The sequence below is a fragment of the Bos grunniens genome, chromosome 21, assembly GCF_055505025.1.
Source record: "Bos grunniens cultivar Pamir isolate PY7600 chromosome 21, Bosgru_T2T1.0, whole genome shotgun sequence".
NCBI classification, from domain to species: domain Eukaryota; kingdom Metazoa; phylum Chordata; class Mammalia; order Artiodactyla; family Bovidae; genus Bos; species Bos grunniens.
In genome coordinates, this window is record NC_141185.1 from 41,939,365 (window position 1) to 41,964,138 (window position 24,774).

At 42.7% G+C, this 24,774-nt stretch overlaps 1 protein-coding gene across 10 annotated transcripts in view; it reads left to right on the plus strand.

The window, feature by feature from the left end:
• The window catches only part of TJP1 (tight junction protein 1), a 259,393-nt gene that overhangs the window by 197,708 nt on the left and 36,911 nt on the right, over positions 1-24,774 (plus strand). For all 10 annotated transcript variants that reach the window (XM_086364090.1, XM_086364091.1, XM_086364092.1 and 7 more), the window contains 6 exons: positions 2,875-2,999; positions 3,938-4,040; positions 14,137-14,413; positions 17,514-17,617; positions 18,201-18,369; positions 18,572-18,719. In XM_086364090.1, coding sequence (XP_086220216.1) covers positions 2,875-2,999; positions 3,938-4,040; positions 14,137-14,413; positions 17,514-17,617; positions 18,201-18,369; positions 18,572-18,719 — 926 coding nt within the window. The remainder of the gene's footprint in view (positions 1-2,874; positions 3,000-3,937; positions 4,041-14,136; positions 14,414-17,513; positions 17,618-18,200; positions 18,370-18,571; positions 18,720-24,774) is intronic.

The following is a 24,774-nucleotide window of genomic DNA, read 5'->3' on the forward strand; positions in this document are numbered from 1 at the left end:
TAAGGCATTTCTGCTTTATAGTGAAGTACTTATGTGCTGATTGAATTGCAAGCTCAACCAGCTGCGTATTGGTGTATGTGACACTGTTTTTATTTGAAGGAATGATTATCCAGACTGGAATGTTTGACAGGTATTTCTCTCCAGTAACTACTTGTTCCTTTAAGGAAGACAGCTGATAATATTTGTTTCCAGGCAAGGAAAATTGAATTTTTTCACAAAAATTTGGATTATCTGCCACCATGAGATGAGCTCAATACTTTGCAGTACTTTAAGACTGTGATTGCATTGGTGGTGATATTCATTAAAGCATAACTTTAAAAAGTGTTATATAATGATGGAATGTGTCATCATTTGAAGTATTTTCCAGATGACTAAAGACATCTCTTATAAGGCTTCCCTGATAGCTCAGTTGGTAAAGAATCTACCTGCAATTCAGGAGACCCTGGTTCAATTCCTGGGTTGGGAAGATGGAAAAGGGATAGGCTACCCACTCTAGTATTCTTGGTCTTCCCTTGTGGCTCAGCTGGTAAAGAATCCACCTGCAATGCCGGAGACCTGGGTTCGATCCCTGGGTTGGGAAGATCCCCTGGAGAAGGGAAAGGCTACCCACTCCAGTATTCTGGCCTGGAGAATTCCATGGACTGTATGTATAGTCTATGGGTTTGCAAAGAGTCAGACATGACAAAACGACTTTCAGTTTCATGCTATTATAAAATCACGATGGATAAAGTATCCATTCAAAGTCCAGAATGGGCCAGTGGACGGGTGTTCGTGTAACAACAAATACAGAAGGTCCTCTGTGTCAGTTTAAGGTTGCACACTACAGCCTCCTCCTAAGAAACTGTCACTTACCGATATAAAATGAAATGTGAATATCCATCATTACCTTAGAGACTTCCTAAAGTAACTCCTTTCCTTTTCAAATAATGTGTGTGGGAAAAAAATATTAAAATAGATGGAAAGCGTCTTCTTAATTCGCCACCCCCCACCCCCGACCCCACCCCTTGGTCGTGAATGTTGGATTTTGTCAAAGGCCTTTTCAGGGTCTATGAATTTAATCTCTGAATTTCCACCCGCCGCCCCCCCCCGCCCCCGCCCCCCCCCCCGCTAGTTTTACTAGTATATAACTCTTATATAATGGCTTTCCTAATAACACCAGTTTTGGAAATAAACCACCTTGTCATGGTGTATTTATATGATGTAGGCCTTTAAAAATGGTGTTAGGCTGTACTATTTGGAGGGGGCTCTATTTTGATCATGGGGAGTCATTATCACATTTAGATGTCAGTGTTATAATTGCTTCTTGAGAAGGGTTCAGAAATCTCCCTTTAATGTTAGAATGCTCTGGAACAACTCATGGAGTTCCAAGGCTCTCTGGACATCGATGTTTTGGTGGAATTCCCCTGTGAAATATCTGTGCCTTGGTATTTTTTGTGAGATGATTTCCTCATAACTATCTCTGTTTCTTCTCCAGAAATTGGGTTGTTTAAATGTAATTTCTAATAGAGTCAATTTCAATAATCTGTATTTCCTTACAAAATTTTCCATTATCTGAGTTATCCCATTTATTTGAATTTGTTCTGTAGTCTCTTACGTTTTCTCATTGCGTACTAATAGTTGTTTTCTTTCTAATATTTCCTATTTTATTTATTTTTGAAATTTGAGCCCTGTGTCTAGCTGTTTTGAAATTTGGATATTCTCTTTTTCTGAATTATACCAAAGGTATGGTTTTGCCTAGTGATTTGCTTTGTGTTATTTTGGAAACATAAATTCAGGCAGTTGCCTTTACTTTGGCCACCCAGATGTTTTTCTGTTTGTTTTTCACATTAGCCTTATTTTGGGGAGGGTGGGCGGTAGCTTTACTGCAATGTAATTCATATACTATACAATTCACCCTTTAAAATGTATAATTTAGTGACTTTTTAGTTTAGTCACAGAGCTGTAGGACCATCACCACTTTTTAAACATTTCATTACCCTAAAAAGAAATAATGTACTCATAAACCATTCCTCCCCCATCTCTCCATCCGTCTCCACCACCCTCAGTTCGGTTCAGTTCAGTTGCTCAGTCGTGTCCGACTCTTTGCGACCCCATGAATCGCAGCACGCCAGGCCTCCCTGTCCATCACCATCTCCCGGAGTTCACTCAAACTCACGTCCATCGAATCAATGATGCCATCCAACCATCTCATCCTCTGTCATCCCCTACTCCTCCTGCCCCCAATCCCTCCCAGCATCAGAGTCTTTTCCAATGAGTCAACTCTTCGCATGAGGTGGGCCAAAGTACTGGAGTTTCAGCTTTAGCATCATTCCTTCCAAAGAAATCCCAGGGTTGATCTCCTTTAGAATGGACTGGTTGGGTCTCCTTCCACCACCCTGGCCCTCAGCAGATCACCAGTCTACTTTGTCTTAAACGTGTTGGTCTTTAATCTCGTATAAGAGGAATTGTATATGTGTGTGGTCTTTCGTAGTTGGCTTCCTTTAGATAGCATTGTTTTCCAGGTTCCCCATCTTGTAGCACATACCAACACTATACTCCTTTCTGTTGCAGATAAGAGTCATTTATGAATTGTTTGCCAGTGTTTGTGGTGATCATACTGGGGCACTGCCAATTCCCTCAAGAAACCTTCTGATAAGCCAAAAGGAACTGAGAATTTCAGTGTTGAGAATTTTTAAGTGTGTGGTAGTTCTTAACATTGGCGTGGTTGGCAGTTTTCAGTTTTCTGTTCCACCCAGCATTACATTCATTAGAGCTGTGTTCCCATACCGGGATCTCTCATCCTCGTGCGTGTCTGGACAAGTGAGGAGTGTTTTGTGTAGGACTGACTGTAGACGATGACCTGATAATGACATTTTACTCTAATTGTTACTTCAGGCTCCTGGATTTGGATTTGGAATTGCAATATCTGGTGGAAGAGATAATCCACATTTCCAGAGCGGGGAAACCTCCATCGTGATTTCAGATGTGCTGAAGGGGGGGCCTGCTGAAGGACAGCTGCAGTAAGTGTGCTTCTTTCTCCTCGTGGGCACCAGGTCACAGGTACTCTCCTGCCCTCTGCCACCACCAGCACATCATGCTAGTGATTCCTCTAAATTAATATGTGTTTATGCTTATCTGTCATAAATGGAAAGCTAGTTTCACTTACCTTAAGTAGGTCGCTGTAAAAAATAAAGATAGTGAAAATAAAACTTGTTACTCAGTTTGGAGTAGAATCTAGCCTTCAGGAGCTGCTCACTAAGAGTCTTACCATTTCTTGTTAAGCAGGAAGATTAGCAAGATTGAAGAGAGGCAAAAAATGCACTTGCAAAAACATGAGTATGATTAGGAGGACTGAAAGAAAACTGGAAGGAGAAAGGCTTTATCTTTAAAGATAGAATAACTTTTTCCAGGCTTATGACTTAGTGTCATTGAATGCATGTAACTGTACCAGCAGAAGTCATTTTGTGTGCTATAGTACCTGATCAGGGTTTCAAGGGTGGATCAAGTGGTAAAGATTCTGCCTGCAAATGCAGGAGACCCAGGTTCGATCCGTGAATCAGGAAGATCCCCTGGAGATGGGAATGGCAACCCACTCCAGTATTCTTGCCTGGAAAATCCCATTAACAGAGGAGCCTGGCGTGCTACAGTCCAGTGGATTGCAAAGAATTGCAAATGACTTGGCCACTGACCAACAACAGCAGTATACCTGTTCAATCCTTTCAGGAACCTTTGTATTAATAGGTAAATAATAAATGACCTGTGGTTAGTTACTTGCTAAACATTTCTTGTGGGTGATCTGAAAGAAAATAGTTGTACATGTTTATAATTATTGATCTGAAGATAGATTAATTAGCCCATAATGGGAATATCTTTTTAAAATCCTATCTTGAAAACTCCTTTATAAACTTATCTGTGTGATTCTGTCTAACATGTTGTTTTGATCTTTTTTTTTCTTTAGGGAAAATGACCGGGTGGCAATGGTTAATGGAGTCTCCATGGATAATGTTGAGCATGCGTTTGCTGTTCAGCAACTAAGGAAAAGTGGGAAAAATGCAAAAATTGTAAGTGTTTTTTACCTCTAACTTTATAAAGGTACCAGCTGCACTGTTGATATGTTTTTGGTGTTTGATTTCATTCTTCCCATTTAAGAAAATAAAATCTGGGACAGTAGTTCAAGTTATTTACACATAGAGCACCTCTTCTGATACTGGTGGTACGTTTTGTTACTGGTGTGTATTTTCTCAAAGCTCAGATTCCAGGATTTTTTTGGTTGTAGAGGAAGGAAGGAATTCCTGGTTAAATAATTACTTCTTTATGGCTTAATATTTCCTTTTTTTAAAAAAACACTTAAATTAGGTGAAATCTTGACATATAATCCGTTTAAAGTCTATAGCCGTATTTTTCTGTTACAGGATTTGTTTAATAGGTAAAGTTTATGTCATCCCTTAAACACATAGCGTTGCTACCTTGTTACTGTGATACAGTTTGAGGAAAGAGAGAGTGGTAAGGGTTGTTTTGTTAGAATTGTTCAGGGTACTTTTGTTGTTTTTTCGTATGTTTGCTATGCTCTTACTTCATATTTAAAGTTTTTTTTTTTCCCCCTGTTTTTCTTGTTTTTAGTAAGAAATAAAGTTCAGTAATCTCTCAGTCAGTCAGTCCAGTCACTCAGTCGTGTCTGACTCTTTGCAACCCCTGAACCGCAGCATGCCAGGCCTCCCTGTCCATCACCATCTCCCGGAGTTCACTTAAACTCACGTCCATCGAGTCGGTGATGCCATCCAGCCATCTCATCCTCTGTCGTCCCCTTTTCCTCCTGCCCCCAATCCCTCTCAGCATCAGAGTCTTTTCCAATGAGTCAACTCTTCGCATGAGGTGGGCCAAAGTACTGGAGTTTCAGCTTTAGCATCATTCCTTCCAAAGAAGTCCCAGGGTTGATCTCCTTTAGAATGGACTGGTTGGATATTGCAGTCCAAGGAACTCTCAGGAGTCTTCGCCAACACCACAGTTCAAAAGCATCAATTCTTCAGCGCTCAGCTTTCAGTAACTGGCCTCAAATCACAGTTAAAACTAGGCAGTTGTGACAGAGAATGGATTTAATGTTAAAATCCTACTTTAAAAAAATTACATCTACATAGAGACTTTCCTGGCTGTTCAGTGGTTAGGACTCTGTGCTTTCACTGCAGGGCATGGGTTCAGTCCCTGGTCTGAGAACTAGGTGCCTGCACGCATGTGGCCAAAAAAAATATATACATATACATGTATATTTCTACATAGAGGAGCACCTTAGCCACTTGGCTACCCTTTTCTTTTTCATCTAAACTCTGAAATGCCTGATTGAGGTTCTGTGAGGCCTTGGCTCCTGTGTATGGAGCAGAAGGCAGAGACTGTCCTGCCCTGTCCCTTGAGAACCTTCTGCTTTGCAGCAGATTGGCTGAGCCACAGTGGACCCAGCAGAGTGGAGAGAGCAGCAGTGAGGAGGCCTGCCTTGGTATGACCTCTGGGAGCTGTGCTGAGAGCCAGAGGGGTGCTTCCTGAGACTGCCCTCACCCCCAGTCGGAGGCCCTGTCACTGGGTGCAGGCTGCCATGTCCACTGGTATGGACACTCTGCAGCAGTGTCCCTACTTTTCTCATGGCAGCGCTCCCAGTATTCAGTTACCGCATTCCAAATGACAGGCAGCTTCTAATGTGCAGGTGTGTTCAGAATTTTCATTGTAGTTGTGTTTTTACAGCTGTAACTCTGATGTTGTCTTAAAGTGTGGTTCATGTGCAGACTGGCTAGTTGATGGTAGAGTTTTTTCACAGTTTTTATAGCAACATGAGATTGTAATGTTTACAGAAGCAAATGGCTAATTTTTATAATTGTTGGTTTTTATAAATTGAGTAAGTGTTCTTTGGTTGAGTTGCTGCATATTCCGTTTGAGTACCTTAGATAAATTGAATTTTTCCTCCTGTACCTGAAGTTATGGGCTTTAGCTCCAACTTCATTCTTCTAGAATATGTAACTGTTTTATTTTTTCATGCAGAATGTTCAGTGTGTATGCCCCACATCAATAATACATCCAGGAAAATTGTTATTTGTACTCCAGACTTTCTCACCATAGCAGTGATTTATAAGAAGCAATGATTTTCTGTTATGTATTTGAAACAGCACATGTACAAAGCAACCCGAGTCCTCCTCTCACTGCTTGTCTGCGTCATTTGGGAAGGTGGAACTCATGTTGGGCAAATATTTTCGCTCTTCAGGGAGAAGCTGTAGAGGGTTGGGTGGAATTCTGTTCAGTCACCAAAGGGTAGTTGCTCAGTTCTGCATCTAAATAGAGTGGATCATGTCATCTGTTGATGCCAAGTTTTTCATCACTGTTTGAGGATAAAGCCATAGTATCTTACAATGTGGCCTTTCATTGCAAGAACCTCAGATGTGATATATGCTCCCCACCCTTGCCCAGTTCTGAGTAACCGGCTCCTTCCCTCCTGCTTTCTGATCTGCTAGTCTTCCTTCTTCCCTGTTCTCTTACATATTTATGGTTGTCAGTTTATATCTTTCCATTAACTAAAACCCTCCCTGGGTGTTAGGCTCAGTAAATTTCTTTTCCATTGAATTAAAATCTTAGAACTCCTTTGACAATATAACTACCATAAATATGCTTCATTTTGTTTAACAGTAGGTGAAGAGAAGATAGAAAAAGTGTTTATAGTGTACTGAACATGTATAATTTTTACTGAAATTCTGAACATACCAAAAAAAAGCATTATGAAGTGAATGGGCAGAAACTTTCCAGAGATGAGCTATGTGAACGCTCGAGTGTGTGGATGCATGGCTGTGTAGTGTCTCAGTGTATGCACACCTCACTCTTCCTCCCCCGCTTGCTCATGGGCATTTAAGTGTCCAGCTCCCACAGGTATTTTTTTTTTTTTCCACAGGTATTTTTTAAAAGTTGTGTTGAGAATTGTTATTTTGTACCTGCTTATTCAGTTCCTTTTCTTGGGAGTGGCTTTTTGGAGTCAGGTGGCGTGAATGACTTGAGCTACGTGGGTTGCTGTTTTGCCAGTCAGAGAACCAGTAAGGTTTTGAGAGTCCAGTTTCATCAGCCCTTGACGTCTCTGCCAAGCTGATGGACTAAACTTACATCAAATGAGGAGTCTTATCTTTTTTTTTTTTGGCCGTGCCTGATCTTCATTGCTGCGCGGGCTTTTCTCTAGTTGGGGTGAGTGGAAGCTACTCGCTAGTTGTGGTGCACAGCTTTCTCATTGCAGTGGCTTCTCTCGTTGTGTCAAATGAGGATTTTTAAATTACAGGTGGATTTGATTATCATGTGGTGTGTATATTTCCCATAATGTTCCTTTGCCTGTTCCTATCCTTTGCTCTTCCATCGTGATGCTGTCACACTAGTGTTTCTATATTAAGGTGATTAGCCTTTGTTGTATATACAGCATACATTGTTTTTCCAATTATTTTTTCAGTGTGTATAAGTTTATGGTATTTTTTGGTTTGTTTTTCTGTCACCTTGTTTCGTCATGGAAATGTTTTCATTTGTATCCGGTCCTATCTGTCAGACTTTTACTTGACTCTGCCTTTGGTGCTTACGGAAGTCTAAGCGTTTGGTGCTTAGCAGAGTTATGAGTGTATATCTTGTGTTTTATTCTGGTACCTATGAAATTTCATTACTTTATTTTATATTTGAATCTTTTATTCAGCTAGGCTGTTTTGAAGTAAGCATTTTCCCCCAATTTTTTTGTCAAAATTTTCACAGTTGGGACTTTCTGGCAGTTCAGTGATTAAGGCTTGTTAGCCTTCCAGTGCAGGGGGTGAGGAAGGGGTCAGTCCTTGGTCAGGGAACTAAGATGCCACATGCCTTGAAGCCATGAAACCAAATCATAAAACAGAAGCAAGACTGTAACAAATTCAGTAAAGATTTTAAAAATGGTCCTCATCAAAAAAAAAAAAAACCTGAGAAAATATTTGTGTTAAAATCAGGCATGATCAGCAAGCCTTTGTGGGTTTATTCATAGTATAAATGGAGAATCATAGCAGGATTGGATATTTTTCAGTGAGTTAAATACTTACTGGGTGCAAATACTTCTCAGGGAACTTGAATTTCAGCAGGCTCCATGGGGAGGTACACATAATCATCAGCATAATGCACATAACCAGAGATGGAGAGGGCTTCAGGCGCAGATTTCAGAGGAGTGGTGTACACTCAACTCTCCTGGGGGAATGATAGGGAAAGCTTTGAGGACTCCATTGGTTACTTTGTTTTTGTTTGTATTGTGTGTGTGTGTGTGTGCGCCCTCTGTAACTTCAGTCCTGTCCAACTCTGTGACCCTATGGACTGTATGTAGCCCACCAGGTTCCTCTGTCCATGGGATTCTCTGAGCATGCATACTAGTGTGAATTGCCATGCCCTCCTCCAGGGGATCTGTCTAACCTACGGTTTGAACCTGCATCTCCTGCATTGCAGGCAGATTCTTTACCCACTGAGCCACCTGGGAAGCCCTGTTGATATCTTGTTATTGTTGTTGTTCAGTTGCTAAGTTGTGTCTGACCCTTTGCTACCCCATGGACTGTAGCCCACTAGGCTTTCCTGTCCTTCACCATCTCCCAGAGTTTGCTCAAACTTATGTCCATCCAGTCGGTGATGCCATCCAACCATCTCATCCTCTGCCACCCTCTTTTTCTCCTGCCTTCAATCTTTCCCAGCATCACAGTCTTTTCTAGTGAGTCAACTCCTCATATGAGGTAGCAAAATTATTGGAGCTTCAGTATCACTCCTTTCAATAAGTATTAAGGGTTGATTTCCTTTAGGATTGACTGGTTTGATCTCCTTGGTTTCCAAGGGACTCTTAAGAGTCTTCTCCAGTACCACAGTGTAAAGGCATCAGTTCTTCAGTGCTCAGCCTTCTTTATGGTCCAACTTGCACATCCATACGACTACTGGAAAAACCATAGCTTTGACAATATGGACCTTTGTCCGCAAGGTGACATCTCTGCTTTTTAATAATGCTGTCTAGGTTTTCCATAGCTTTTCTTCCAAGGAGCAAACGTTTTTAAATTTCAAGGCTGTAGTCACCATCTACAGTGATTTTGGAGCCCAAGAAAATAAAATCTGTTACTGTTTCCATTTTTCCCCATCTATTTGCCATGAAGTGATGGGACTGGATTCCATGATCTTAGTCTTTTGAATGTTGAGTTTTAAGCCAACTTCCTCACTCTCTTCTTTTTCCTCTCCTCATCAAGAGGCTCTTTAGTTCTTCACTTTGTGTCATTAGGGTGGTGTCATCTGCATATCTGAGGTGGTTGATATTTCTCCCAGCAATCTTGATTCCAGCTTGTGATTCATCCACAAGCTGGATGGATATGATTATACCTTACTAGGGAACAGTTGACGATCAAAGTGCTAACAGAATAGCTTCTAATACCAAATGTAGGAGATGGAAATAGAGGCGAAACTCAGGAAGGCCGTTAGGGGTGCCTTACAGGAGATGTGGCCGAGAAGGGCTCAGCAGGGCGGTACTGGGAGCAGCAGTACTGGCGCCTTTCCTGTGTTCAGCACAGGCCTCAGCTGCCTGTCCTTTCCACATGCTAGCATCTTGCTCCTTGCTGACCTTCAGCTTCAATGTTATTCCCTCCGAGAGGCCTTCTCTGATCACTCTTAGTGGTCAAAAGGTATTGTATTAAGTGTGGAGCAGCCCTTTGAATAAAGTTAGTCACAAAAAGAAGAGAAAAGATGATGACTTGGAAATGAGTAGCACATGCATATGCCAGTTAGTAGGCAGAGGACAGGCTGGAGGTAAATAGGGTGGTACCTGGGGCAGGGAGTGGTAAATGATGAGAAAAGGTCATGCAGGAGGGGAGGGATAAGAATAAGCTCTTCTGAAAGGGTGTTGCTCATGAGGAGGAAGGATGGACTTGTCTTTGAGACCAGGAAGGAAGACTAAATAAATGAAATACTGAAAACATGTAGGCGTGGAGGGGATGTGAAGTGACTGATCTCTGCAAATCAGCCCAGATGCATGATGTCTCAGAGAACGGTCTGGGGCAGCGTTGTTAGTCGATTCCACAGAATCTAAGGCAGCTAGAGGTAGATGAGAGGATTGCAGAAGAAATGAAAGGATTCTCTGAAGTAAGATGAATTTGTAGAGGATGATGTCATCATAGAGTGGGGGGGTTCGGCCACCCAGAGGGGACCTAGCACAGGATCAGAGTTTGTCCTCATACACGACAAGCCTTATTGAGACACAGGTGACAGCTAACACTGTGCAAGTTGAAGGGGTGCAGCAGGCTGATGTGGCTTCACGGAATGATGACCATGGTATGTGTAGTAAGCATCCATCACCTCATAGAGATACAAAATTAAAGGAATAGAAAAGATTTTTTTTCTTTGAGGTGAAAACTCTTACAATTTAGTCTTATCAACTTTAATTATATTTGTTATGTTGTCCATGACACCCCTACTACTCATTTATCTTATAAAGGGAAGCTTAACACTTTCTGATTTTCTTCATCCAATCCCCCACCCCCACCACCTCTATAACCACAAGTCTGACCTCTTTTTCTATAAATATGTTTGTTTTTGGAGTATAATTGACCTACAACACTGTGTTAGTCCCTGTTTAACAACACAGTGATTCTGTATTTCTCTACATTTCAAAGTCACCAAGATAAGTCTAGCTACATTATGTCACTACACAAAGGGATTGCACAGTTACTGTGTTTCCCACACCATACATTTCACACCCATGACCCATTTATTTTGCAACTGAAGTTTGTACCTCTTGGTTTCTCTCTTCTGTTTCTCTCCTCCTCTGGCAACCACCCATTTCTTCACTGTATCTGTAACTCCATCTTTATCTTGTTAGGTTTGTTCATCTGTTTTTTTAGATTCCACATATTATTTCACTTAATATAATGCCCTCCAGGTCCATTCATGTTGTTGCAAATGGCACATTATTTTCATGGCTGAGTAGTATTCGTGTGTGTGTGTGTGTGTGTGTGTGTATCAAATCTTCATCAATTAATCTATTGATGGATACTTGCATTGCCTCTGTTTCTTAGATATTGTAAATAATGCTGCAGTGAACATAGGAGTGCAAATGTCTTCTCTCTTTTCTTACTTTATTTTGGCCTTGTGGCATATGGGATCTTAGTTACCCGGCCAGGGATTGAACTTGAGCCTCCTGGTGTGGAAGGTGGAGCCCTAACCACTGGACCACCAGGGGGTTTCCATAAACATCTTTTCTGTTCAGTGTTTTGTTTGGATAAATAGGAGTTGAATTTGCTGAATCATATGGTAGTTCTATTTTTAATTTTTTGAGATGGGTTATGCTATTTTCTGTCGTGGCTGCACCAGGTTACATTCCCACTAGCAGACCACGAGTACTTCCCTTTGCTCCACACTTGTGCTAGTTTCTCCCTCATCAACGCTTGTCATTTGCCCTTGTTTTTTTAATAATCGCTATTCTAACAGGTGGGAGGTGATAGCCCATTGTGGTTTTGATTGCCATTTCCCTGAGTGTTAGTAATATTGAGCATGTTTTCGTGTGCCTGTTAGCCATCTATATGTCTTCTTCCAAAAGATGTCTATTCAGATCCTTTGCCCAGTTTTCAATCGAGTTACTGATTTATGTATTTGTTGATACTGAGTTTTGTAAGATTTTGGTATATTTTGGATATTAACCCCTTGTGGGTCATGTCATTTGCAAATGTCTTCTCCCATTTCGTCAGCAGCCTTTTCGTTTTGATGATTGTTAACTTCACTGTGTAAAAGCTTTTTAGTTGGATGTAGTTCCATTTGTTTATTTTTGTTCTTCTTTCCCTTGCCTGAAGAGGCAGATACATGTACTGCCTGTGTTTTCTTCTAGGAGTTTTATGGATTCAGATCTTACATTTAAATCTTATATCCATTTTGAGTTTATTTTTTGTGTGTGGTGTGAAAGAGTAGTCCAGTGGAATCCTTGTACATGTAGATGTCCTGTTTTCCCAGCACCATTTATGGAGGAGGCTATATATTCTTGCCTCCTTTGTCAAGGATGAATCACCCGTGTCAGTCTGGATTCATCTTCTGGGCTTCCTGTTCTGTTCTAGTGATTAATGTGTCAGTTTTGGTGGTAATACCATGCTGTTTTGATGGCTGTAACCATGTAGTGTAGTTTGAGATCTGGACACATGTTGCCTCCAGCTTTATTCTTCATTTTCAGGATTATTTCTGGGTTGGTTGGTTTGTTTTTCTATTCAGTCTTTTGTTTTTCCATACATATTTTAGAGTTACTTGTTCTGTGGAAAATGCCACTGGTATTTTGAGAGGGATTACATTGGGTATGTAGATTGCTTTGGGTGGTGTGATTGTGTTAACATTAATTCTTCCAGCCCATGAACTTGTAGCTTTCCACGTTTGCCTCTTGTCTTTAGTTTCTTGCATCTGTGTCTTTCTATTTTCCAAATTAGGTCTTTTATCTCCTTAGTTAGATTGTCTCCCAGGAATTTTATTTTCTGATGTAATTTATAAATGGGATTGTTTTCTTAATTTCTCTTTCTGATAGTTTGTTGTTAGTGTATAGAAATGCAACAGATTTCTGTGTATTAGTTTTTTATTCTGCAACTTTGCTGAACTTATTGATGAGCTCTGGTAGTTTATTGGTGGTGTCTTTAGGATTTTCTTTGTGGTATCATGTCATCCTCACACATCAACAGGTTCCTACTTCCTTTCCAGTTTGGATTTCTTTTTCTTGTCTGATTACTGTAGCTAGGACTTCCAGTAGTACTTTGAGTAAAAGAGTGACAGTGGGGATCCTGGTCTTAGAGAAAATGCTCTCAGCTTTACACCACTGAATATGATGTTAGCTGTGAGCTTATATATGACCTTTTTCATGTGAGCTATGTTCCCTCTATATGCACTTAGTTGAGTTTTTTTTTTTTTTTCTTTTCAATCATACATGGATGTCAGATTTTATTAAAAAGCTCCATGGCCAGGGGTCCTGGTGTCAGCCTGCTGGTGGGTAGAACTGGGTGGCTGGCTGTGTGGCCAGGGGTCCTGGTGTTGGCCTGCTGGTAGATGGAGTCAGGATCCTGTGTGTCCAGGACTAGTGCCCAGGGTAGCCAGGCTGGTCCTGGGGTCTCTGGCCACAGGGTCCTGAAAGTACAGGGACTGGTGCTGGCCTTCTGGAGCGGCTAGGTCCTGACTTAGCAGGCTCAGGGCTGTGGGGTCCTGGGGCTGCAGAAAATCATTCAAACACCCAAGCCTGACATCTTGTCAAACTTGGGAAGAAGGCTGTTGAAACTAGGAGGGAGTTGATGGATTTAGGAGAATAGGAGGTCATGGAGGAGTCAGAAACAAGATGGACAGGTAAGAGTTTTAGTAGATGATGGTGTCAGAAGTAGAAGACAGGAGTGTTCCCCAAGGAGATCTTGCAGATCTCTGATGAGAGCACGTGTACACAGTGTGGGGAGACAGGGTCCAGGCCAGGGAGTAGGCGGCCCCTTTGTGAGCAGACAGTGCACACAGACCTTGATTTTCCGGAAAGTGAGGGAAAGAAATGGACAGGGAAACTTAATCACCACCAGAGCCAGCCAGGAGAAAAAGCCGAAAGACGTTCATACCTGGACCAGAAGGTACACATTTTGGAGAGAGAATCTGAGAGCAGTTTATATTGATAAAGTATCATGAAGTTATTAGCTCCAGCATACTCGTCCAGTGTTAGTGTGGAGGTGCAGTGAATTTGCCTCTTAGAGTTCCCACAGGACACTTGCGGTCCTTGGTCCTGATGGATTCTGAAGCTTGTAAGGAATGGAGTTGGGCCTGCAGTGGTTTGGTAGCTCTGTGGGATGCTCAGTGGTGTTAAGGGTACAGCACTCCTGCCTTTATTCAGACCACTAGCAGTTACTAGTTCCCCTTTAAGCTTGTGATTATTACACGTAGAAGGTGTTCTGAATTAAATAAAAACTTTATTAGCCCTCGATTCCAATGTGCTTCTTAACCAGATCTTTTACCAGTAAAGCAGGAAAGATAACCAGTATGGAAATGTGTTTCTTAGTAATTGGTTATATTTATCTATTATGTCTGTTATTCATAATTAATATGAGACCAGAAAAATGTGATTTTCCTCTCCGAAGAACTGAAGGTGCATCTGTCAACTCATACTGTCCCCTTTCTTATTTGTAGACCATTCGAAGGAAGAAGAAAGTTCAGATCCCAGTAAATCGTCCTGATCCTGAGCCTGTGTCTGAGAACGAAGAGGACAGTTACGACGAGGAAGCACATGACCCGAGAAGTGGCCGTGGGGCCCTGGCAAACAGGAGGAGCGAGAAGAGCTGGGGCCGAGATAGGAGTGCCAGTCGGGAGAGGAGTCTGTCCCCGCGGTCTGACAGGCGGTCTGTGGCCTCCAGTCAGCCTGCTAGACCCACCAAAGTCACCCTGGTGAAGTCCCGGAAGAATGAAGGTATTTTCTGCCAATCTAGCCTTTTCACATGAGAATTTTAAGACTGATTTTAATGAGAAGTAAATTTGCTGTCTCTTGACATCTTTGCTCTGTTGTCCTTTGTTATCTTTGTTCTTGTGTCCTTTTGCTTATTAAAAGCACATCCTGTTACTGCAGGCCTCAGGGGTTGTCAGTTTCCTCCTCTTTTTTGTTGTAGCAGATAACGTGTCCAGTAGGAGTGTTAGGTTAGCTCTGTGAGTAGGAGGTGCCCTGCCGTCCTTGCACCAGTTGCAGCGCAGTGTTGACTTCGTGGTCAGGCTCGGGTTGGGCTGAGTCATGGCTGCATCCGCGTCCCGCAGAGAGCGCTGGCTGGGGAGGGGGGCAGCTTGCTGCCCCAGATGGAGAACTGGGATGCTACTCTAAGGAAAGGACGCAGCTGTCAAAACTCTGTGGCTGCAGCCTGGCTGCTTGCCCTCAGGTAGTCACAGTCCATACCGGAAGAGTCTGGTGGGGGCCTCGAAGCACTGCTGTGGGTGTGTCTCTCCCACACAGGAAAGCACTGTGTGACAGCTTTGACGAAAAGGCGCAATAGTCTCTCCAGCTTGGCTTTGATTTGCTTTCCCGAAACCTGAAGCATCCCCTCCTCACAGCTCCTGCTCCCTTGTCCACGGACTCCTTAGTCAGACGGTCTATGTTCAGAAATGCTGCTTCTCGTTCACCACGCACGCTTCAGCCCCCTCTCTGTACCTGCTCCCAGGACTAGTCACTGCCCCCCACTTCAGTATCTGGTGGGTGCTCTGGTATCTGCTCCTGGAACTGGTCACACTGAATCCAGTAGGAATTTCCAGTCTGTATCTTACCTTTTCAGCACCATTTCATAGTTCACCACTCCATTTTTTCATGTTTTCTTTTGGCTTCTGCAATGCTGCGGGTATCAGGGCTTCCCCCACCTTCTGTAGCCTTGGCAAGCTCATTATATTCATCCTACCTTCCAGTGTTCTGTGAATTTTTTCCTGGGGTGTTGAGGAGCTCTCATGATGGTGCAGCTCCTTCCCCACGCCTGTGTGCACCCCAGGGTCCCGGCTGGCTCAGACCTGTTCACTGAAGCGTCCTCCATGGCCCTCAGACTCAGCACATCTCCAGCAAAACTCCCGTGTCCCTCTTGGAATGTTTCCTCATGTTTCTTACACAGTAGCCCATTGATTGTCCTTCTGCACCTGGTGTCTCAGGCCAGCCACACTCACTGTGGCATGATTACCTGCGCCGCTGTCTGCTCGGCTTCCCTGTGTCTGCTGAGTGTGCAGCCGCCCTGCTGTCCTGCTCCTCCCTTCTCCACCCCCACCCCTCATCCAGGCCACCAGCACCTTCTCTTCTCCCATCGTTGCTGACATGTGATAAACAGTATGTGTTAGTATGTAAAGTTGTGTATATCTGAGGTGTGCAGTGTGATGCTTGAGGTGCATACACACTAGAAAATGATCACTACTGTCAAGTCAGCCCACATGGGTTTTGGCGGTGGGGTGGTGGGGCTCACTGAGGAGCACCACACCGCCCTTTCTTAACTGGACTCACTCACCCTTGTGAGCTCGTTCCTGGGGCTCCTGTTGGTTCTGCTCCTTGGGTTACAGGGCCTCTGGGGCGCTGCTGTGCCTGACTCTACCTACACTTAGGCTTCATCAAACTTGCCTCGTCTTCCTTCATGCCTTCTGCTGTGTCTGTTTTTAGCCATTCTGTTTGTGCCACTGCCCGCACCCCCCCCACCACACAACCTCACTCTTCAGCTTTAGTGGCAGTGTTTCTTAGATGGAGCGTCAGCTTTAGTGTTTGCTTCTCGGGGCCGAGGGGGAGGTGCCCTCTGTGACCCTCCCCTGGCACAGAGTGCTGTACTGCCTGGTCTGAGCTCCACCGAAGCTGGACTGTGGTGACATCCTTTCCCTGCTGCCAGAGCACGGGGCTGCCTCTTGCTGCTTTTCTCTGTAGAGCCTCCCACGTGCTTCGTATTTACCAGAGAAATACTTGGGATAAATGATTCTTTCATATACAGGAAATATTTCAGAGTCATCTCTGTATGGGCCATTTATAATTTTTTTTTCCATTTATAATTTTTAAATCCTAAATAAGGACAGTCTTTTAATCAACACTTTATTTCTGAGAGATATGATGACTGTTTCTGAAGCACAGAGTAGACTGTGTAGATTCTGTAAAGTCTTTTTTTTTTTTTTTGTCCCAGTTATTTCTGTTTGTCAACACTCTTTGTATATTTACCTTAAGTTAAACTGTAACTTTGATGTAGCTTCTAAAAGCCTGAGTAGCAAGTCTTAGCCCACCTTAAAAATAACACTTATTTCCCTTCTATTTTTCTTGCTCCCAGTTAGATTCCTAACACAACCAGGAGCAATCTTGTTCCTATAGACATTATACTGATTGTATATTGTTCTAATTTTAAAAAAATAGTCCATCGCTCTGCAGGCCCCTGGATGGGTTTTTGGACTCTGCTGGTAATATCTTTAGTTCTGACTGCTCCCCTGCCCACAGGTCCTGTTCCTGCTGCTGCATCCTGGGTGCTCTGCTGGCTGCTGGAAGGACTGGCATCCTTAACTGCTCCCCTCTCTGCTCGGCTCCTTCCAGGCCCTAGTTCTAGTGGCTCGTGCTGATGTTCTGCATATGCCTCTCGGAGTTGGATGGGTTTAGGACCCAAAATCCTCTTCTGTAGGAACTGGGGGAAACAAAAATTGTATACACATGGTAATACAAGTCATCACTAAAATCATTGAGCTTCCCAGGGTATTTGTTTTCAGAATTGTTATCATTAAACTTTCTAAGAACCTGGTGCATCAGCCTGACAGGTCAGAGGGGATGGTCTTCTCTTCAGTCCTCTCTCTCTGCACAGTGAGGGCATGAGTGTCAGTCTGCTGTTGGACCACGGACTTGCCCTGTGCTTTCACACTGATGGTGACAACTTCTGATGACACGAGGAAATGTCTTCTTTGCAGGAAGGCCAATAACTTATTGATTGTACTTAAAAACTTTCTTTATGCAGTGATTATTTGTTTCATACTTTTAAACTCTATTTAAGTGTCTTGGGATTTTACACTAAAGACATTTAAATATATTATTTCAGAATATGGTCTTCGATTGGCCAGCCATATATTTGTGAAGGAAATTTCACAAGATAGTTTGGCAGCAAGAGATGGCAATATTCAAGAAGGCGATGTTGTATTGAAGGTATAGTCATGTTCTTAACATTTTGATGAACTACAATAGAAACAAGTTCTAGTGTGACCACATAGCTCCTTTTCATATTTGAATGGATTTTTCCAAGAAGAATTAGAAATCAGTATTTGGGGGACGGTATAGCCTGCCATAACTGTTACTGCATGTCAAGACTGATGCTTTTCTTTGGGCGTTGTGTTGTCCTGGAGAATTAATAGCTCCAGATGCATATTATTCACTAACAGGAGTTACTTTGTAGACAGATTTGCCTGTTGTTCCACTTTAAGTGGTTTTGATGACTCCTCCAGATGTTACTGAAGTGTCAGCTTTATTGGTTTGCTCATAAGTCACAGAAAGTGACCAGGAAGAGGTAGAGGGTGTGATGTGGGCTCCTCTGGCAGAGCAGCTGTGTAGTGAGTGTAGTGAAGGTTTATCATTTCGGGAAGGAGTACTTTGATAGTTTAGGAAAGTGTAAAGGGAATATTTTAGCTCTCAGAGCAAGCCTGGGAGCAGCTGAGATATTGCTGTCCATGTCTAAGTTAATGCTTGTATTTTTGTCATTTAGCTTCAAACTACAGTTTCTTTTCTGTTGCAGATAAATGGTACCGTGACAGAAAACATGTCACTGACAGATGCGAAGACGCTGATCGAGAGGTCTAAGGGCAAGTTAAAGATGGTGGTTCAGAGAGATGAGCGGGCTACCCTGCTGAATGTCCCTGACCTTTCTGACAGCATCCACTCTGCTGACGCCTCCGAGAGGGACGGTGAGTGTGGTTCTGTTTCTAGAGACCCTCAAGGTGATCTGTTGCTTAAAGTGGGAAGGTCGGACATGTTTGAGTTTAAGTTAATGCTTAAATCCACCATTGTATGGGAAATTGTATTTAGTAATTTATTTCCTTTATCATTGGAGTGCCTTATATTTTACTATAATCTTGGGAAAATAAACAGCACCCTTTTGTTTAACAGATATTTCAGAAATCCAGTCACTGGCATCAGACCATTCAGGTCGATCCCACGACCGGCCTCCCCGTCACAGCCGCTCTCGGTCTCCTGACCAGCGGTCCGAGCCTTCTGACCATTCTAGACACTCTCCACAGCAGCCCAGCAGTGGCAGGTAATCACTCTCTGTTGTGTAAAGTAAAACAGTGGTGTGTGTGCTTGATGCATGCTTCTGGTTTTGCTTAGAAATAAAACTAGAAGATAGATTTTCTTTTGATTACTTAAATTTGCTTTGTGTTTCTCCATCAGTTTATGTATTTCTTACCTGGAATAACAGAAGTCAGTCAAAAATGTTTTAGGTATGTGATCCAAATCTTGTCACCACTCACCTCTGTCTTAGTGGCTCAAAACTACTGTAGATAGTATGTAAATGAATGGACATGGCTGTTTTCCAGTAAAACTTTATTTTTAAAAATACAGTTGGCTCTTGGCTGCAGTTTGCTTAGCTACTGCATTAGAAGATGCTAACAAGTTTTAGGACAAATTAAATGTGTATGGTAGTATCTTTTAATGGAGATTAACCTGGACTTTTGTTTTTCCCTTTAAAGTACACTGTATGGTATTTATTTACGTCAAAGGGTCTGCCATGCTAGTATTATGTGACTTACCTGAGTTTATGTTCTGAGGGGGTCACATGCACATTTGAGAATCTGAAAAAAAAAAAGATGATCTTTCTCTCCAGAAAGATGCACATTCACAGATACATGTAGCATTTTATGTAAGATTTCTGGACGTGCTCAGGGCTCTGTTGGCCAACAGTGGACCTAGGTTTTAGCAGCAGTCCACGTGGAGCTCTTCTGTGTGCACTTAGTCAAGTCCAGAGCTGACCAGTTTAAGATTCACTGTGATTGTTTGTGACTGACTTGCATGAAGGTGGTGTTCACCTAAGCCATGAAATCACTAAAATTGCCAAGAGAAACAAGAGATAGAATGCCCAGAAGTGGATACAGCGAGTGTTTCCCAAGGATGCTGAGGAAACAAATGAGAAGTACCTCCCGGAAGAGAGCTTTCCTGAAGACTTTCAGAAATCACCCTGACACAGTTGTTGCACACTGCTGATTTTAGCTATTTGTGAAGCTGATTCTTTCTGAATTTCAGATTTTAGATTTATAAATTGTATTAACCCTGATCTTTGTAATTAACATTATAATGATTTTTTAAGGAATATTATAGTACGTTACATGCAAAACTGACTAATAACCGATTACTAATTTTAACTGCTGTACATTAACATCTTAATTCTGAAAATCTTGCTGACATGGCGCATCCCTTACCTGGAAAAGGACGGCTGCCCGCAGCACATACACAGCAATAGAGCTGACACCCAGATGAGTCATGGGGCGTGGTGCAGTCCTAACACAGTTCTCTCTCCTAGAAGCCAGGCTAGCAGCAAGCAGTTTGGACATGATTTTCCTTTAAAAAGAAAGAAAGAAAGACTCATGAAAATTTTGGCCATTTGTATCTACTGTAACCAAATTCTAAACTTTAGATAGGTCTTTTTAGTACCTACATTTTTTTTCATTTAGATTTCCTAAATATTTGGCATCTGTAACTTTAAATGTTGAAGAGGGTTTAAAAAAATTTTTTTTAGGTGTCTTCCTATTATATTGGAGTGTTTTACTTCTCTTGAGAGCCTCAAGTATTCTTATAGGTGACACCAGTTATATGAGATCTTTGAAAAATATAGAATCTTGGGCCTGCTTCTGAGTTCATCTGGGATGGAGGCAGGGAATAATACTTTAAGTTTCTAATATAATAGCATTCTCTTCTGCATGTTACCACATAGCAGATCCTAAGGAGAAGACAGTATTTTGGCTACAGAAGACAAAAAGTCTGCAGATTTATTTTCATGTTTGTGCTGATAATATAATTCCTGAAACTTTAACCTGCCTAAAGGCAGGATGAAAAAATAGTACCAGTTGCTTAAAGGTTTTATTTCCTCCATAAAGTTACTATTAAAATCCAAACAACTGTGCAATTTTAATTTAGAGTGTCCTTGCATTTTGAGAAACACTTTAGATATCAGTTCAGTCACTCAGTCATGTCTGACCTTTGCGACCTCAGGGATTGCAGCACTCCAGGCTTCCCTGTCCATCACCAGCTCCCAGAGTTTGCTCAGACTCATGTCCATCAGTCAGTGATGACATCCAACCATCTCATCCTCTGTCGGCCCCTTCTCCTCCTGCCTTCAATCTTTCCCAGCATCTTTTCCAACGAGTCTGTTCTTTGCATCTGGTGGCCAAAGTATTGGGAGTTTCAGCTTTAGCATCAGTCCTTCTGATGAAGATTCAGGACAGATTTCCTTTAGGATGGACTGGTTGGATCTCCTTGCAGTCCAAGGGACTCTCAAGAGTCTTATCCAACACTACAGTTCAAAAGCATCATTTCTTCGGTGCTCAGCTGTCTTTATAGTCCAACTCTCACATCCATACATGACTATTGGGAAAACCATAGCTTTGTCTAGACAGACCTTTGTTGGCAAAGTAATGTCTCTGCATTTTAATATGCTGTCTAGGTTGGTCATAACTTTTCTTCCAAGGAGCAAGCGTCTTTTAATTTCATGGTTGCAGTCACCATCTGCAGTGATTTTGGAGCCCCCCCAAAATAAAGTCTGACACTGTTTCCCCATCTGTTGGCCATGAAGTGATGGGACCGGATGCCATGATCCTAGTTTTCTGAATGTTGAGTTTTAAGCCAATTTTGTAATTCTCCTCTTTCACTTTCATCAAGAGGCTCTTTAGTGCCTCATTGCTTTCTGACATAATGGTGGTGTCATCTGCATATATGAGATTATTGATATTTCTCTTGGCAGTCTTGATTCCAGCATGTGTTTCATCCGTCTTTAGATACAGTATGAGAGTAAAATCCTAGTATAAAAAACACCATGGAACGTCCTTGTGTTGTTTAAACAGATGCTTTTGTTTTACAAATGTTATAATTCTGCAGTTTAAAAAGTGATAGAAAAAGACAAGTGAGAAAAGTTTGTTTAGTGTGTAAAACACTACTGCCTCCCCTGGATTTCTGAATATCTCTGTGTTTGTAAGACTGCAGTTACCTGCAGAGAATAGTAACCTTCATTTTGTCAGAAATGGAGCAACCTTCTGTTGTCAGAAGCAACAGAATGCAGTCATCTCTTTGGACTTTGAAGCCAGTTTTCCTGGGTTTGAGCCCCAGCCTGTCATTGGTTACTTGCACCACCTTGAATCCCTCTCTGAGCTTTAGTTTCCTCATTTGATGTAAAGAAGGCATCATACACCACAAAGTTGTGAAAGGTGATTGGAACACCTGGCCCAGATATTAGCGGCTTCCTTTATTACAGTGATTGGTAGTAGGAGCAGTTCATGCTGTAGACTGTCCACATGTGCTTTCCTGTGTGCTCACATTGACCATTTCTAAGACGATTTCCTCATTCCGTAGGCTAGTCATTTAAGCTAAGGATAAAGTCCAGGGTTATGTTGTTGACAAGAGAATTAAAGCCTCTTGGCCTTTAAACAGACTCAAGTGTTTGCCCTTCCTGGAGTAGAGAAAGAAAGGGAAGGTTACTCAAGGGAACAGAAACCTTCAGAGCCTTCCCTTGTGACCTAAGTAGGTTCCTCTGCTGCTGCTGCTAAGTCGCTTCAGTCATGTCCAACTCTGTGCGACCCCATAGACAGCAGCCCACCAGGCTCCCCCGTCCCTGGGATTCTCCAGGCAAGAACACTGGAGTGGGTTGCCGTTTCCTTCTCTGATGCATGAAAGTGAAAAGTGAAAGTGAAGTCGCTCAGTCGTGTCCGACTCTTAGTGACCCCATGGACTGCAGCCCACCGAGGTCCTCCGTCCATGGGATTTTCCAGGCAAGAGTACTGGAGTGGGGTGCCATTGCCTTCTCCAGATTCCTCTACATGACGTTCTTTTCTTAGAGAGCTGAGTTCCGAGCACAGCACACGTGCTCACTTCTTATAATCAGATGAACAGTGTACCCTTGTCGTTGTCTAGAACGGCAGCTGGCAAACTGCAGCTAGTGGGCCAGATCCAGCCTGCTGCCTGGTTTTGCAAATAAAGTTTTGTTGGAACCCATCCTGCAGTGTCATAACCGTGAAAAGTTGGCAGAGAGTGCCTGGCCCACGGAGCCATTTACAGAAAAAGTCTGCCAGTCCCTCCCTGGTCTAGGATGTTAAAATAGTTTTGTTTGTAAATTAAAAAATAATATGTGTGTAGAGAGTGTTAATTGGAGAAGGAAATGGCAACCCACTCCAGTGTTCTTGCCTGGAGAATCCCAGGGACGGGGCAGCCTGGTGGGCTGCTGTCTCTGGGGTCACACAGAGTCGGACACGACTGAAGTGACGCAGCAGCAGCAGCAGAGAGTGTTATTACAGTGATTTTGTTAAATCACTTGATGCTTGTTGCTAGGTTCTGTATATTTTATTCAATGTCGTTCCACTGCCTGCTCTGGACTGAGACTCTGCTCAGGATGGAGCTGGGAGCCTCACTGGGGCACTGCCTCGTTCTGATTGACAGGAATGTCAGTAAGGGGGCTGGCTCATCACTATAGAGTATTCGAGGTGCAGAGGGATACCCTTCCTTCTTAGTTTTTCTTCAGTCATTCCTTACTAAAAGTTGTTCATTTCTTCAGAAATTACACTTGCAGAATGATGGGTCTGTTTTCTTTCTAATTCAGGTGGCTAGGTTACTTTGTTGTCACCATCAAACCAAACGAACACGCAGGAGGAGAATCTCTGTGCAGACTGATAGGCATCATGAAAGCTGCTTGTCACAGTGAGCAGTACAGGCATTATTTCTTCAAAAGCATACACCACATGTATTTCTAGAAAATGTTGCAGTGTATAAAGAACAGATTTTAAATTGTGAGAGCTTAGCTTGCAGATACAGTCCAGTGAATGTATGGTGGTCATTCCTTGCTCTCTCAGCACGCACAGGGGCAGCTCTCGCTTCTCTGCCTGAGCACCTACCCAGAATCTCCATAGTGCTCACTCTGCCTTGCTCACCCTCTAATCCACTATGCCATGCTGTAATTTTTGAGTTGCTGTCGAGGAGAAACTGCAGTGTGTAATATCTGTGTGTTTGCATATATAACTTAGGGGATTAACTGGTGGGAGCATTCTGAGTTATCAGACTTGATTGCACCTTGGTTTTTCTTCCTCGTATGTGTTAGGGGCCCACCGTGCTGAACTCTGTCAGTGGAGAAGAACTTGGGAGCCTGGTTTAAGTTACTTTCTGAGTTTCTGTTTTTTACTATTAGGGTCGAGATACTCCAGTGGTCGTTCAGTTCAGTCGCTCAGTTGTGTCCAGCTCTTTGTGACCCTGTAAATTGCAGCACGCGAGGCCTCCCTGTCCATCACCAGCTCCTGAAGTTCACTCAAACTCAGTGTCCATCGAGTCGGTGATACGACTCATCCTACGAAAGCAACTTTATACTTTCATTTCAGAAACATTTATTGCATGCAGGTTGGCAAGAACTACATAGTTTAAAATGAAAACAAAAACTAGGTGCCCTTTAAAGACCACTGGTAAGGGCACCTGGTTTTTTGTTTTCATTTTAAACTATGTAGTTCTTGCCAACCTGCATGCGATAAATGTTTCTGAAAGGAAAGTATAAAGTTGCTTTCGTAGGATGAGTCATTTCTTAGGTAACAGGAAATGGGCTTTATAAAAGGATGTTTTATTACAGTGAACATTCAGCCTCAGTTTATTTTCTATATTCAGATTACTTTTAAATAAGATATAACCAGTCCATTGGGAGGTGTTTGAGAGCTAGAAATCAGAAATAAAATTTGAAGAGTTGGTAGTCTGGTATATTTCATCAGGGTCCAAGAAACAGCACAGTTTCAGCAGAACAGGTTTAATATAGAGAGGTTAAATATAACAAGATTGAAGCGACAGAGGATTAGCCAGTAGGAAACGAAAGAGAACTCTGAAGAATGTGAGGATCACATGTGAGGAGGTTAACAGCAGTGGTGCTGAGGTGGAGCCCGCCCCACGTGCCTGAGGCTCACTATGGGATGTCGCTGGGTGGACTTACAGGGAACCTGCCCTCTGAGGGCCCAGGGAGAGCAGTGCTTGAGGACCTGTCTTGTCAGAGACCAAGTGCCTGAGCACCCTCGGAAGTGTCAGAAAGCTGCTGCCGCTGAGCCGCCCTTTCCCAGTATGCGCCACCTGGGGCCTGCCTGCCT